We start from the raw sequence: 16,426 nt of genomic DNA, 5'->3' as shown, positions 1-16,426 counted from the left end.
AGTAAGCAGACCTGTTTCAATACATTTTACTTCTTAATAGTGTTATCCCCATAGCCATGAGTAGGATCACAGCAGAAGCACCGATTAAAGCTTTTACTGGGGATTGTGAGTAAAATGATGTGGGCAGCCTTTTATGTGAATAAAGCATAAACAGCATTGCAATTATTTAGTTTAAATTAAAAAAAAGTTGGGGAACTTTCGTTTAAAAAAAAAACATAGTGAACCTTTACCAGCTACAGCTAGTTTCCATTCCCAGCCTTTCTGCAACATATATGCTGTCTGCAATATAGCTACAGTAAATGAGAGGAAGTAGATTGCATCCATATATTCACATGCATCAGAAAATTTACTAGGAAACTAACATTATAGCTGCAAATGCTGTTGATTAATGCAACGGTTTACATGAGTAAAAAGAAAAAAAAATTGACAATGTGTTTGCTCCTATAAAAACACTCACCAAAATCTCCACGTTCCTCACACTCCGTGTCTGACTCCTCCGACTCAGACTCCATCCACATTTCATCTTGGCCCTCTCCCAGCAGCTCTTTGCTCATCCTGAGAACCGTTGGTATCATCAGTTCGCCTACGATTCTGAAGAAGCCGTACAGCCTTGACGATGTTGGCCCCGTTATCGGTTACAACGAGCAGCACCTTCTCGTTCCCTACAGCCCACTCTTCTAATGTCTGATCAATGCAGCGGGCGATGGCCTCCCCGGTATGTGGGTGCTCCAGTCGGTGCAGGTTAAGCAAAGCATGGTGGACCTGGCCTCCAGGTGGGTGGTAAAAACAAGCTGACACACCCATGAAAGATGCTGTTAATCCCCTTTTGCTCCAGCCATCTACACACAGTGTTAGCTTCCTCGCTTCTTTTATTAGTTCTTTCAGTTTCTGCTTTGCTATATCCATCTTGGCCCCAATGAGACAATTAACTCTTGCAGCGCCTGGTGTTCGGAATTTTGGTTCAAGTGAATTGCTAAACTTTTTGAAGGCAATTGACTCACACAGTTGTGTAGATATCCCAGTCTCAATAAACATATTCACCAACGCTTCCTCTCGCTTGCGATGTTCCTGTGAATTGACCAACCAGCAGCCATCGGGTCGCCGTTGGAAGCACTGCATTAATGTTTTTTGTGGGGTTGTCTCAGTATGCATCACGCTGCCTTGCCTGGGGTTAGCTTCTGTTTCTGGGGATGAGGCTTGGGCGTGCTCCCTTACCTTCTCAAGGTAAGCTAGGTTAGCCTTCTTGTGCGAACTTTTCAAGTGCACTTTAAGGTTTGTGGGATTTTTCCCCTTTAAAAATGTCCCACATATTTTATCTCTTTCCACTACAAGACACTTGCTTTTATCTAAAACACAGTCATATTCGAAGTAATCCCAAATTGGACTCTGGCGGTTTCTCCCGACTTTTGCTGACATGATGCTACGCGTGGAAGGAGCGGCAACACAGACGACCCGACTGAGGTACTTGCCACCTGCTGGCATAATGAGGCACAGCAAGAACATAACCTGGAAACTACACTTCATTCTCACCCTAAACTAACGTATGGCACACACACATCAACGAAAACTAAACACGTTTTCTCTATAAATTCAGTTAATTTTAGTTAGTTTTGTGAACGGTCATTTCAGTTTTAGTTAGTTTTCCTTTTTTTGCAAAGTCTTGTTTTTATTTTTATTTCCGTTAACGAAAATGTTTTTTATTCGTTATTTGGTTAGTTTTCGTTAACGATAATAACCTTGCTCTCTGCTCCTCTCTGCTTTCTCTTCAGATAATGATGTCAGGCTGGTAGGAGGACCCAGTCGCTGTGCAGGTACACTGGAGTTAAAACATCTGGCAGGATGGAGACCATTGTGTGGCTCTCATGATTCCTGGACCCTGAAAGAAGCAGCTGTTTTCTGTGAACATCTGGACTGTGGCTCAGCTGTTTCTATAGAAAAGCGACGCTCCTCACGCACATCTGCATGGTTGATTACACCTGAGTGTGTTCTATCCACATCTCCTTTGAGGGGTTGTGCAACAACAGATTCTTCTTACCAAATCCTGAAACTAACCTGTTCAGGTAATCATACTGATGATATCATCATGACTTCATATATGACAGAGATTTATGAAGCTGTGAAAGATAGCAGCAAGATTAGCAACAGACTGTCTCCAGCAGTCACAACATGGCAGAACTTAAGAAATCCTCTAAACCAATGTCCAACCAGCCTGAAGGACTCCTTCAGCCTAACAGCTTTCAAAGTTCATAGACAAGTACAGACACAAAGGCTGTAGGATAATTAAACTAGTTAACAGGTTGTTTGGGAACAGGGAACAGGACAGGAGGGAGGAGAACCTGAGCTGACAGCAGGAACTAAAACATACCTTGGTCCTGTTGTAGCTCTATGTGATACTGGACCACACTGATCACACCTGTTCTGGTTCGCACCAATTGCACATGCTCACTTGAGTTGTATCTTTTTTGTGTGGGTGCATCACGAGAGTGCCATGCTTTCATATGTTAGCTCAATCAGTTAGCACAGGCGGGGGGTGTGGTAGCAATCCTCAACTCCAGCTTAGTATTCAATCAAAGACCCAGACAGAGTTTTAATTCATTTGAATGCCTTGTGGGTACCAAGTAATGACTTAATACATTTCTTTTCAAGTAAAAATGTAACCATTAGAGAAAATGACCCAGCTGTCTTAGCTAATTATCAATCAATCAATCAATCAATCAATCAATCAATCAATCAATCAATCCATTTATTTATAAGCAAAGTTAGACCTGGTAGTAGCAACCTTATCAACAAAAAACTGTAAAAAGCTTCCACAGGTGGCTGGAGTAACCTTCACACTGGACACAGGGCCTGTAACAGTTATTAGAGATGATGTCTGATACTTAATACTTCATTTTTGTAGTTTTGATCTTTTTGCCATTTTCCTTCCACTTTTCTGGAGGTCCTTCTGAGAGTGATATTGCTTAACCAGGGATTTGTTTTAGGTCTAATGTACTTAGATTTAAAAGGAGGAACAGCATCAAGAACATGCTGAACAAAGTGAGCAGATGATCAGCGCTGAGCTTAAGGGAGTAATTGTCCAAGGGAAGTGCACCAATATTCTGATAAACAGCAGAAAAACATCCAGCAGTAGCAGGAGGGATGATGCAGAATTTGCACGCAGGTAAAAGAGGTTTAACTCGGGGACATGGTGCAGAAATTTGGATTATAACAGGCATCTGACCAGAAAAGTTGAGCTTGCAAATGTCAATATCGCGGAGCTGCAGACCACAAGATAAAACTAAATCCAAAGTATGTCTATGGTCATGGGTGGGATCCCTGACTGATTGAACAACATTACAAGAGTCAATAAGATAAGGGAAATCTTTCACAAGACATTTTTGGTAGCAGCAAACGTGAATATAAAAACCCCCAGGAATTAGAATGCTGTCAAATCTTGGTAAGATCCCAGATAAAAAGACAGAAAGGTCTTGAAATGAAATCCTTATTAAACTTGGAATGGTGATAAACAAGTGCACCCAGCACAGGAGAATAGAGTTCCATCAGAAATAATTGGAGTTCAAAGCTGCCCCAAATGTCAGAGGTGAGAGACCGGCAATCAAAACAGTTTTTAGAAACAGATGCAAGATCTCTGCAGAAATCTCAGTTAGCTATTAAAAGAAATGCATTCCATTCTCTTATCCTTGTCAGGGCTGCAAGGGGGCTTTAGTCTATCTCAGCTGTCTTTTTGCAATAGGCAGGGTACACCCTGGACAGGTCGCCAGTCTATTGCAGGGCTAACACAAAGAGACAAGCAACCATTCACACTCACACCTATGGGCAATTTAGAGTTACCAATCAAGCTAACCCCACTGACTCCATGTCTTTGGACTGTGAGAGGTAGCCAGAGTACCTGAAGGGAACCCACGCACAAATGGGCAGAGCAGACAGACAGACAAAAAGACCGAGGTCCGATGGCAGAATTTAACTCAGGGACTTCTTGCTGTGAGGCAACAGTGCTAACTACTGTGCCACCATGTTGCTGTCATTTTACCATTCCTTTAAATTTAAGTTTTATTTATACAACAACAAATCACAACAGCAGCCACTTCAAGGTGCGTCGTTTTGGAAGGTAGACCCTACAGTAACACATACAGAAAGAAACCCAACAATCATATGACCCCCTATGAGCAAGCGCTTTGATTACAGTGGGAAGGAAAAACTCCCTTTTAACAGGAAGAAACCTCCAGCAGAGCCAGGCTCAGGGAGGGGCGGCCATCTGTCGCCACTGGTTAGGGTGAGAGAAGAAAGACAGGACAAAAGACATGCTGTGAAAGAGAGCAATAGATTAATAATAAGTAGTATTTTATCAGAAATACAAACAAGCAGAGGTGTGGACTCGAGTCACATATACTTGGACTCGAGTCAGACTCGAGTCATTAATTTTATGACTTTAGACTTGACTTGAAAAAATGTTCTAAGACTTGTGACTTGACTTGGACTTTTACACTAATGACTTGGGACTTGAATTGGACTTGAACCGGTTTACTTGAAAAGACTTGATATTTTACCCCAAATATAAAATTTAACATGCATATTATATAGAGATTGAAAATGTGACGTCATTCACGGGTAGAACCGCAAAGGATTCTGGGAACTCGTGGCAAGCGGTACCAGCGCACGCAGGCTTTCAATTGAAATCAGTTATACAGCGATAAAAAGAAACACAAAAATGTCAAGAAGCTGTTGTATTATTAACTGCAATAGCCGGTCGCATGACAGCCACGGGAAGCCGACGGGTAAAGAGATCGGTTGTTATCGGATTACGTCGTTGAAGAGAAATTGTTCGAGCCATGTTTCCGAAGTAACAAAGAGGCGACGGGTGGCCTGGATTGCAGCCATTCAAAGACCAAATATAACGTCCCAGAACACTCCAGCTCACAGGTTAGTCTGCTCCAAGCATTCCCACAAAGGTCAGTCTGCTGTTGTAGTTAATGTGTCATTTTCATAACATAATTGGTGATATAGGTTACAAGCAAGTCTGACGCTGAACAGAAATTGTCGCGCTATGCTCCTTTGTTTATTGTGCATAAATAGTGAATTGTCCTGACACAATATTGCGTTTCGCTTCTGTTATTACCATGGTACATTGACAAAAACATATACTTTTATTCACAGGATAAAACAGTTGTTTTGTATCACTAATTGCCCAGTGCGATTACAACATACAATATTATTGTCACTGCTACATTTCTGTGATGCTACCAGAAATTATTTCCACTGCTAATTAATTACCGTTGAGCTCAAAGGTCCTATTAATAAACGGTTAACGAATGTGTATTTATGACGACGATTTGTGAGACTGGTAAACTTATGATACGTACGATGGTCTTTACTTTCTACACGGTGCATTTCAAGGTCCTGCACCCATCCGTCGGTAAACTGTACCTGGGCTTGTTGCAGTGACCGGAAGTTACTAAACTTCACGAGTGTATGCACTCACAAGAACCGTATAATTATAAATATGCATATAAATATGCTACGATGAGATAGCTGACTTCATCTAACTAGCAAATGTTGTCCAGGCTACGTTGGTGATGCAGTTTTTTTTAATGTGTATGATATTTTTGTCATGCGATTTTAAAGCTGGTCCTACAACCGCATCCAAGAATAACATGCAGCTTATCTCAGAACTGTCGGTGAAAATTATTCTTGGAGCTAGGTTTAATTGAGCTGCAATTTCACAATTTGTGTATATTTTCTAAGTTCACTATTTTGTCATGTGTTGAGAAAAACACAGATTTAAAAATTACATGGTCTAATATTTACATTTAGCATATAACTGCAACATGCTTTTTTTCGTTTTTTTTTAAAGACTCGAAAGGACTTGAAATTCAAAATTTCAGACTTGTGACTTGACTCGGACTTTTACACCAGTGACTTGAGACTCGACTCTGACTTGCCTGACATTACTTGAGACTTGACTTGAGACTTGCAAAACAATGACTTGGTCCCACCTCTGCAAACAAGGAAACCCAGCCTGTAACAGTTCAAAGACGATTCTCTAAACCATTACTGTGAATTCCTTCTGTCTGTACAAGAACATAAAACTTGTTTATATCAGCCTAACAGTGTAAATTAATTACACTGGTGTACAATTCAACCATCAGAAACTACAGTTGTGTTCAAAATCCACTCATCATGGTGTGAGTGTCAGGATCATTTGGAGCTTTCAATCAGTTATTCGAGCTGTTCTGTTTCCAGGGTGGAGTGTTTGCACAGCATATATCTTTAATGACTTTAAAAATAAGAAGTGGACACACAAATTTGGATTTATTTTGGATTGTAGCATTAACAAGCTTGTGGTATTTCACCATTTTAAATATTGCTAACACCAAAATGCTCCACCGTTCCACCTCTCATGAATGAATCAAGCCTCTCTCTTTCACCTCAGATTCAGAAGATTTTCTGTGTTTACAGACTTCCTGGTTCAGCCAGTCATCTCTGTGTCCTCCATGAATGGGGTCTCCAAAGCCCAGCAGCAGGAGCTTCGGGTATCAAGGGGCTCTAACTTCACCATCAGCTGCTCCATCCAGCCACAGTACCCAGGAGGCTTCTTCCAGCTCACCTTCACCTCCTCCAACACAGCATACAACTACACCCAACCAGCTGTCAATCACTCTGCTTATTTCCTGTTTCCTGCTACAAAGCTCGCCCACCAAGGAAACTACAGCTGTGTTTATCACGTCTATGCTATCGCTCATAACTTCTCCTCTGAGAGCCGCCTGCTGTCTGTCACTGTGTCAGGTAAGCTGAAGCAGAGACTCTCAGATGTTTACAGCTTTGAAAGCTGAATGAGTTGATGACCCAAAGAACCAGGTCACCTGGCTTCCTGAAGGATATGTTACATTCCAGTTGAAGTCGGAAGCTGGAATTTCTGAGTTTGCTGTCAGAATTTTTGATGATACCGTTTATGACCTGAATCCACATTAGCCAGATAAAATCGATGTTTCAGTGACATCTGTCAGTTTGAATTCTTTTTAAGCCCGTAGAAGCTGTGGTTTGTTATATGCTAATTATTTTTCCAACTAAATGTTTTTATTTCAGCAGAATATAATTAAATCCAAGAATGTAATGTGGTAATTTATTACCACATAATAAAGTTATTACCACTCAAGTTATTACCAAGTTATTACTACTCAATTACTAGTGGTAGCTTCTGTGTAATAATGAGGAACCAGAGCTGCAAAATCTAAGGAGCTTGGAAATAAAAGCGTCTGGACTTTTTTAAGTTTCCTGAAGATGTTTTACATCTCGTCTGAGAAGCTTATTGAGTTCTAAGTTTAAATGGTGGAGAGTCACAGATTTAAGCCCTATGGGAGTGTACCGAAGAGGGACATGGACCCCCTAATGATCCTCTACCTAATTACAGGTTGTGAAAATGGGTGTGGGTCACAATCAGCCAAGGTTTTCGGGTGAGCACTCTGCCACCTACTGGCAGTTGGCTCTTTGCAGGGTTTTTTCCATTTATGTTTATTACACAGAAACTAACACGTGTTTTTAGCTAATAATCACATATATGTTATTAATAAAAAAAACAGGCAGTTCAGCATTTTGCAGCTCTGTAATAAGCTCTGCTTATTACACAGAAATTACCAGCCTCTCCAAAAAGTTGATTCTGTTCATCTGGACGTAGTGTTTTGTGGGAGAAACGTTTCGTCAAGTGACTTCTTCAGTCTCAGCTGACTGCAGGTTTCCCCAATCTTATAAACAGTACATTTGCATAATGACTGAAACCAGCCCACTGAAGGAACAATGGGCTGGGAGGTCAGTTCCTTAATCTTAATTATGCAAATTCTCATGACCATTGATCAACAACCACTGACCAAAGACCACTGATCAATGGCCATGAGTACCATTCACAGAGAGTTGGGGAATGGCTGCAATCACAGGATTGTAAGATGGCGAAAGATGTACCCTTGGGCCCCCTCCTTGATTCAGAGATGGTCTTTCCCATTTCACGTGAATGGCCTCCTCGACTCTGCGCTCAAACCAGCGTTCCTCCCTGTCCAGGATGTGTACATCCTCATAATTGAAAGAGTGTCCACTGGCCTGTAGGTGTGAATAGACTGCAGAGTCCTGGCCTGATGAGGTGGCTCTTCTGTGTTGTGCCATCCGCTTCGCCAGAGGTTGTTTGGTTTCCCCGATGTATAAATCCTGGCAATCCTCCTGGCACTTAACAGCGTACACTATGTTACTCTGTTTGGGGGACCCGATCCTTGGGGTGGACCAGTTTTTGGTGCAGCGTGTTTTGGGGTTTAAAAGCCACAGAGACCCGGTGTTTAGAAAACATGTGTCTCAACTGTTCCGATACTCCTGACACATATGGGATCACTACAGGTTTTCACTTGGGCAGCGGTTGTCCTTCTCTCCTGGATCGGCTGGAGCTTTCTTTAGGTGCCTTTCCAGCTTTGACAAAAGTCCAGCTGGGATAACCACATTTACTCAGGGCCTTCTTGATGTGCCGTTCTTCTGCCTCCCTGGTCGCTGTGTCAGTGGGGATGGTGTTCGCTCTGTGTTGTAGCATCCTGATGACACCCAGTTTGTGCTCCAGTGGATGATGAGAGTCAAACCTTAGATACTGATCCGTATGTGTAGGTTTACGGTACACGTCAGCTTTTAGATGTCCCCCATTACTGATGGAAATCTCACAGTCTAAGAAGGCTAACCTGCCACTTTCATATCCTCTATGGTGAATTTGATTTGTCGGTCCACCGAGTTAATGTGATCCGTGAATCGTGGTATGTCCTGAGATTTGATTTACACCCAGGTGTCATCCACATATCTGAACCAATGGCTTGGTGGTGTTCCAGGGTAGGATAGCAAAGCCCTCTTTTCCACTTCTTCCATGTACAAACTGAACTGAAGTAACTAAAGAAGTCACTTGGATGAGTGACGAAACGTTTCTCCCATAAAACGCTACGTCCAGATGAACAGAATCAACTTTTTGGAGATTTACTTTCCTGGATGATTGAGAATGCATCAAGAAGAAACTACCAGCATTAATTGAATGGTAATAACTTAGAAATTACCACAGTATTACGTTCTTGTTTCTCCCTTTTTATCCTACTATTTTCACTTTAATACAAAGATGAATGTGTTTTTATCAGCTCCAACAGATTTCACAGTTCTCATCACAATGCTCATCCTACCGCTGACTCTGCTGCTGGTGATCACTGCCCTTTATTTCTACTGTCAGGTACTGAACACGTGTTTGTATCTGAGAATGAAGCCCTCAGCCTGTGATGCTGTCACTCTGATCTCTCTGTTGTCATCTGTCTCCAGGCCAGCAGGGGGCAGAAATCCAGCAGACAGAAGAACACTGAGCTGCTTGACTCTAATCAGGGTGTTTGTGCAGGTGAAGGAGGGGCGGCTGCAAATAAAGGAGTTCAGCAGGACCTCCAAAGAGCTCATCCTACAGCCACATGAATTAATCAGCTGATGTGAGCGACCATCAGCTCAGTTTTCTGCTGAAGACTTAAATCTGTAAACACACCTCACTAACAAATATCTTCATTAATTATTCTGAAATGTGTAGAGATAGATCACCCACCAGGGAAGGCGGTGAGGCAACATTTTAAAAATGCACAGTGTAACACTGGAATGTGGATCATTTACACTGCAGTCAAACAGGCCTAGACATCAGCTTATGACTTCTTGGTAACCACTGGTCACTATGGAAGAATGTGGATTCCTTCACTGGCAGTCTTCTGGTGAAATTGGTGCTGCACTGAAAAGCTCCCTCGCTTTGGTGTCTGCAGGCTGATGAGCTCGCTGCAGTTTGCATAGAAAACACAGACTTGTCTGCAAAAGTTTGCCAACTGCTCACAGACTACGTTCAATATCCTTTTACTTCCATTTATGTAAGAAAGACATTTTTAGTATGTAGAAGAAGTATTTGCTGTGATGTTTCATGCTGTGTTTTCTTTTTAATTACTCCTTTCTTGACTCTTCTGGCTTTTATTATCCACTCTTCCTGTTTGCATCAGCCAGTAAAGGCTCACATTCACTTCATTCTGTAGTGTCATGTGTTTGCATTTGATCCTTGGCCAACAGGATACTGCTCCCTTCATCCAACACTAACATCACAGAAGAACACAAGGTTATTGTCTGCTTCCTTTATCCTTAATAAAATGTTCTGAGTCATTTTCAAAATAAATATGTGCTTTAATTGGAAAAACATTTATTTTTTGTAAAGTGGTATGTTATAAAAGTATGTCACGCATCAAATAAACTAATGGATGTATACTCTGAATATAACACAGAGAAGGAAAAGTTTATAGTTTGTAACACTCTAAACAAATATTTAATTAAGAAGGATAAGTTAAACTTTTGTAGATTTTGCTATTAAATTGTTGGAATCAGAAAGTACATTACACATTATTCAAGAACCATCAGAGGTTGATAATATGCCAGTCACCTCAGGTGACTACATGGAGTCATTTTGGAGATTTACACACTTTTTATATTCACCTGCAGTTTTGGTCATTGCTCATCACTCTGCTTTTTACAGGAATATAAATCCTATCACAGTAGATATATAGTAACTCTAACTGCTGACAGACACATGTAAAGAGTACAAACCTGACACTTTTTTCTTTTTTTTTTTTGTGAATTAAAAAAAAAAGTGTTTCTTTTTTTTTCTCTGTCAGAGTGCAGACATGTCTGCTGCCAGCAGTCTGCGATCTGAAGATCAGTTTCTGTGCTCCGTCTGTCTGGATGTGTTCACTGATCCAGTCAGTATACCATGTGGACACAACTTCTGCAAAAACTGCATCACTGAGTACTGGGACATAAATAAGAGGTGTCAGTGTCCCATGTGTAATGAAACTTTCAACACGAGACCTCATCTAAGGTCAACACCTTCATCTCTGAGGTGGTCGCTCAGTTCAAATGTGAAGTTCAACAGAAGGCCAGCAGCAGTAGCTCAGAGCAACAAGCTGCCAAACCAGGAGAAGTTCCCTGTGACATCTGCACTGGAACCGGACTGAAGGCCCTGAAGTCCTGCCTGGTGTGTCAGGAGTCCTACTGTCAGACTCACCTGGAGCCTCATCTGACAAAGAAAGGTCTGAAAAGACATCAGCTGATTGATGCTGTGGAGAACCTGGAGGGCAGAATGTGTAAGAAGCACGATAAACCTCTGGAGCTGTTCTGTAAGACTGACCAGACATGTGTCTGTGCACGCTGCTCTATTTCAGACCACAAGAACCACAAGTTTGTTCCTCTGAAGGACGAATATGAAGGAAAGAAGGCAGAGCTGGAGAAGACAGAGGCTGAAATTCAGCAGATGATCCAGAAGAGACGACAGAAGATTCAGCAGATCAAAGAGTCAGTGAAGATGAGTAAAGGTGCTGCAGACAGACAGAAAGCAGAAGGTGTTCAGGTCTTCGCTGCTCTAAAGAAGTCTGTCGATAGAGGCCAGAAGGAGCTCATAAAGGAGATTGAAGACAAACAGGAAACAAAAGAGAAACACGCTGAAGGTCTGATCAAAGATCTGGAACAGGAAATCTCTGAGCTGAAGAAGAGAAGATCTGAGGTGGAGCAGCTCTCACACTCTGAAGACCACCTCCACCTACTCCAAAGCTTCTCGTCCCTGAAAGCTGCTCCACCCACCAAGGACTGGAGAGGAGTCAGCGTCCGTCCACCATCATATGAGGGGACTGTGGTGAGAGCTGCGGCTCAGCTGGAGGAGACGCTCAGGAAACTCATGAAGAAGAAGCTGTTTGAGGCTGAGCTGAAGAGGGTCCAGCAGTATGCAGTGGATGTGACTCTGGATCCGGATACAGCGAATTCTAAACTCATCCTGTCTGATGATGAAAAACAAGTGCACTGTGGTGATGTGAGGAAGAAACTTCCTGACAACCCAGAGAGATTTTCTTACTGTGTTAATGTTTTAGGAAAGCAGAGTTTCTCTTCAGGCAGATTTTACTTTGAGGTTCAGGTTAAAGGAAAGACTGCCTGGACTTTAGGAGTGGCCAGAGAGTCGATCAACAGGAAGGGAAAAATCCCACTGTGTCCTCAGGATGGTTTCTGGACTGTGTGGCTGAGAAATGGAAATGAATACAAAGCTCTTGCTGGTCCTCCAGTCCCCCTCTGTCTTCAGTCTGGTCCTAAGATGATGGGGGTGTTTGTGGATTATGAGGAGGGTCTGGTCTCCTTTTATGATGTAGGTGCTGCAGGTCTTATCCACTTACTGGCTACTCCTTCATTCACAAACTCCACCCATTCTCTGCACCTCTGATCATCTGTTCTGTCAATCAAACTGAGTCGATCAACGACTGATTTTATTTGATGAACTGATTGATTTTTATTGAAGGGAACAAATGAACATATTCAGAGTAAATACTCTACAGTCTCCATGTTTTCTATAGAATCTGATTATCGGGAACTCTCATTCACACTTTGATTTTATTCTCATGGTTTTAAAGGTATAATTGAGACTCGAGCTGCCAGACAGGAGGAAAAGAGGACCCGAAAGGAGGTTCATGGATGTAATGACGCCGAGCGTTGGTGTGTCAGTTTAAAGTCTGTCAATCTGATTGTAACTGGCTTCTGTTGCGCTTCACTTGCTTTCTCTCCATGTAACACCACTTAAACGTAGCTGACCACAGTCGCAGCGTCCACTCAGTTATACGGACATGGCGCCCTCTAGTGGTCACGGCAGAGTTCATCGGCACAAAATGAGACGTTTGAGTTTTGCTCAGTGTTCATTTTTATCAGGTTTTGAGTTTTTGGAGACTTGAAAGAAAATACTTTAGGCGAACTTGTGTTTTTTATTTGTGCTCTGATGAATAAAAACATTAACATTAATAGACTTTCTTCTATGTGATCTTTTTGTTAATGCTGCCATTTAAATTTTCTACGTGCACACCTTTATAAGAGGGAAAAGTAGCAGGCCGCATGAGAAACCACCTGCATGTTCTCTTAACCTAGCGTAAGTTCAGCAAATTAGCATATTACAATAAAGTGCTGCACTCAACAGAAAAACAGTTTAGACTAAAAACATCCAACAATATTATAAAAATATAACCAACTGGGTTTGAACCTTTTTTTAGCACCGTTACTGCATGCAACTGTTCTGTAAACTGGAGCAGAAACAGAAACTCACCTCTGCCCAGCGAGGCCTCGGCTGACTGAGGAGAGTAGGAAGTGACACACATGGGAAGTCAAAGGTCACACAAACAAAATAAAAGTTCACAAAAATACAAATACACAAAATAAACATATAAATATTCATGAAAAATAATGATAAAATCTTTCTAATGCACCCATTACACGAGCAAAGAAATCAAGGAAATGAGATGAGGAGAGATGATCCAAAAGCAGAAGGGGACTCTCATCTACATGAATGTAAAAATTACCAACAATAATTATTTTATCTGAGCTGAGCACTAACTCAAATAAAAGTCTGAGATATCTGACAGAATACATGTTTGCACTAAATAATCATGCAAACAAACATCTTCCTTCTATATGTGGAAGTGAAGTGAGAGTGACATCTGGCGACAGATGGCCACCCCTCCCTGAGCACTAGTTCTGCTGAAGGTTCTTCCTGTTAAAACTGAGTTTTTCCTTTCCACTGTGACCAAGTGTTTGTTAACAGGCATCATCTGATTCTTTGGGTTTCTTTGTATTACTGTAGAGTCCTCATCTTACAGTATAAATCAGAATCAGAAAGAGTTTTATTGCCAAATGTTGAGCAGATTTACAACATTAGGAAATTGCTGCTGTACTTTGTGCAAGGCATACGATAAGACAAACACTTAAAGATAAAAAGAGCTAAGCAGATTGATATATACATGAGTGCAGGTGATGATCAGTGCAAGAATGGAACAGGTGCATAGACCACAATACAGGGTCATGTGTTTGAATCAGAGTAAGTGGTGGGAGTTTATCCACCGCAGATGTGACAAATAATGGAAATAAGTCCACCGGTGTTGTAGTCCTGTAGTTAAGAAGCGCTTCTCTGGTGTAAGAATATCCAGAAGAGTGTCCAGAAACACAAATTATGCAAAAAAACAAGACGGAAAATACGCCTGCCAGGGCATCCATTCGCTGCGCCATCTTGGAAAAAGAAGCACATTGAGGAGACTGTTGTGATTTGGCACAATAAAAATTACAGGGCATTGAAACACTTCTTTCACTCCCTGACATGCAAATCAGTTTATACATTTTATGTAATGTGATTTTTCCTTTTTTTTATTAAATTTTGGTTGATATTCTGTTGCTCTCCATTAAAATGAAAACTACCATAACAATTAGAGACTGTTTATTTTTTTGTGAAGGAGAACACTAACGATTCAACAGAGAATAAATAATTATTAGGGGTAGAGGTTGAACTAATTCCATTCAGAGGGGAAATATGAAAAAAACAGAGCAAACCAGGTCAGTTAATTGGCCTTAAGGTCTCTGATGATGACAGATGCAACTGCACTGTAAAATCAAATTAGTTCACAGAACTAAAAAAAACAAAAAAACAATGCAAACTCGTTGCCTGAAAAAATCTAAGTAAAGCTTACTTAAAAGAACTACGTTAGGACAGCTTATTCATTGCAAGTATACAATACTAAGAATAACTTGATGTTTCTGACTGTGAAATATTAAATGTTTACCCACAGATAAACATTTCAAGTTCTACTAAATTAAAAAACAATTTGTAGCAACTTGCCCAATAATGTTTACCACTCAGTTGATGTCTTTCTGTCCAACAGCTCCATTTCTAGACTTGTACAAGTTTGATGTAATGTGAGGCGTGCTGGTCCCGAGCCTCAAAGACAGTAAGAAACAAGTACAGGGACCAAAAAATTATTTAGAAGCTGTTTTGATCCCTAATGGTTGTGCAGTCATTATAACTTACAAGACAGAAGGTCAATGTAGACCTCATACAACCAAATTAGACTAACACATATAGTATTAAAAACACCGTCTATTACTGTGTCTGAATGTGTGGTACTGCCACTGTTAGTTTAGGCCTAAATACATACGTGTTTAAAAAAGAACACCTAATTTAAATGTAATCATTACATGCTTGTTAAAAGCTAACATCCAATATATAAAGTTTCTAATAAGCACAATGACCTGATAAAACATGTGGCAGTGCTTACCCAAAATGTTTCATATGATTCAAACATGGGATTTAATTTAATTCTTTAGAAGGACAAGCTGAATTACTTTATTTTCAACTATAAAGCCAACCTAGACTTTAACTATTTAACAAGCCGGTAATCTGGTTATGGCTTTGGACTTTCACAACAAAACCTGTCTAAACACGTTTTGTTACAAAAAAACCCACTTGAGATCTGTGACATTAATTGATGTCACAGATGTTGAAAAGCAATCACAAAGCATTGAAATAAATACAGGGGTTAAAATATACAGTTCATATGATATAAAGGTTTATATGGATTAAAAACAAGCCCCGCCCCCTAACGGCTGCATCTTCTGAATAAGTTTCATCTGGGCTCTTATAGCTGCTCACTTTTCTATTTCAAACAATCAACAAAAAATGTATACGATTTTTATACAAGGTTTTTAAAGCTGCAGGATTAATTTTTAAGTAACATGAGCTGAGACGCAGCAGCATGCACACTGAGCATCGGTGATATGAAAAGCTAGGCTAAAACTGGCTAGTTAGCAAGTTCATAAACCTGGTGCTAAACTGAGAGAATGCACAAAAACAGTTTGAATACATTTCCAGTTTACTTAGTTTTTCTAATTTATATCAACTCAAATAAACTGAGTTGATCAGCTTTTTGAAAAGTACCGGTAACTTACTTAAACTGAGCTCTAATAACAAGTTGATAAAAATGGAGTTTGGTCTACTTAATTAAACACAATATTAGATTTTATGCCATTAGTGGAAACATCAAAGCCAATGAGATATCCTATTGTTTTGTCAGCTTGCAGTAGTCTGGAAACAGCTTCAGTCCCAACGTGCTTTTATAGGTAGAAAGATTTTAGGCAGAGAACAAATAAAGATCTGTGTGTGTGGATTTCAGTGTTGTAGACAGATGTGGTCTTACATGTGTTGCAGATGTAAGCATGACAGGAGGAGAGAAGCTCCTGAGTGGTGTGTGTAAGACTGCAGGTTATCAAGGTTACTCAGTTTAACAGTATGATTGCAGTATCAAAAACATCTAAACTGCTGTGAATAATAAAAAAGAGAGAAACTAATGAAATTCCAACCAGAATACTGAAATGAGTGAACACACTCTAACACTAAGCTAGAACAGCTCTGTAGGAGACGCCTGGGAATTAAACGTGCTGTTTGGTGTACTTCCACATCATGACCAGCACGTGGAGGCAGAGTCCTTCTTCTGCCGTCGAAGAACTCACATTTACAGTCTTTTCGGGCTCATGTTCAGACTTTATCACTAATATTTTCACCTTT

The 16,426-nt window shown here is 40.7% G+C and overlaps 2 protein-coding genes across 2 annotated transcripts in view; both read left to right on the top strand.

Annotated features, from left to right (window-relative positions):
- Positions 1 to 10,291, top strand: part of LOC120730432 (deleted in malignant brain tumors 1 protein-like) — a 390,545-nt gene extending 380,254 nt beyond the window's left edge. Inside the window, exons 29-32 of the mRNA XM_040026837.1 lie at positions 1,770 to 2,060; positions 6,457 to 6,783; positions 9,147 to 9,235; positions 9,322 to 10,291. Coding sequence (XP_039882771.1) covers positions 1,770 to 2,060; positions 6,457 to 6,783; positions 9,147 to 9,235; positions 9,322 to 9,465 — 851 coding nt within the window. The 3' untranslated portion in view covers positions 9,466 to 10,291. The remainder of the gene's footprint in view (positions 1 to 1,769; positions 2,061 to 6,456; positions 6,784 to 9,146; positions 9,236 to 9,321) is intronic.
- A 573-nt stretch (positions 10,292 to 10,864) lies between these two features.
- LOC120730532 (zinc finger protein RFP-like) lies at positions 10,865 to 13,804 on the top strand (the record flags this gene model as incomplete). Its single annotated transcript, XM_040026985.1, has 1 exon — positions 10,865 to 13,804. A coding segment is annotated over one exon (1,413 nt), but the record flags the coding sequence as incomplete, so codon positions are not given.
- Positions 13,805 to 16,426: the final 2,622 nt, after the last annotated feature.

Source organism: Simochromis diagramma, unplaced genomic scaffold, assembly GCF_900408965.1.
Source record: "Simochromis diagramma unplaced genomic scaffold, fSimDia1.1 OVJJ01000293.1, whole genome shotgun sequence".
Taxonomy (NCBI): Eukaryota; Metazoa; Chordata; class Actinopteri; order Cichliformes; family Cichlidae; genus Simochromis; species Simochromis diagramma.
Note: the sequence above shows the minus strand (reverse complement) of the source record. Positions and strands in the feature narration are given on the sequence as shown.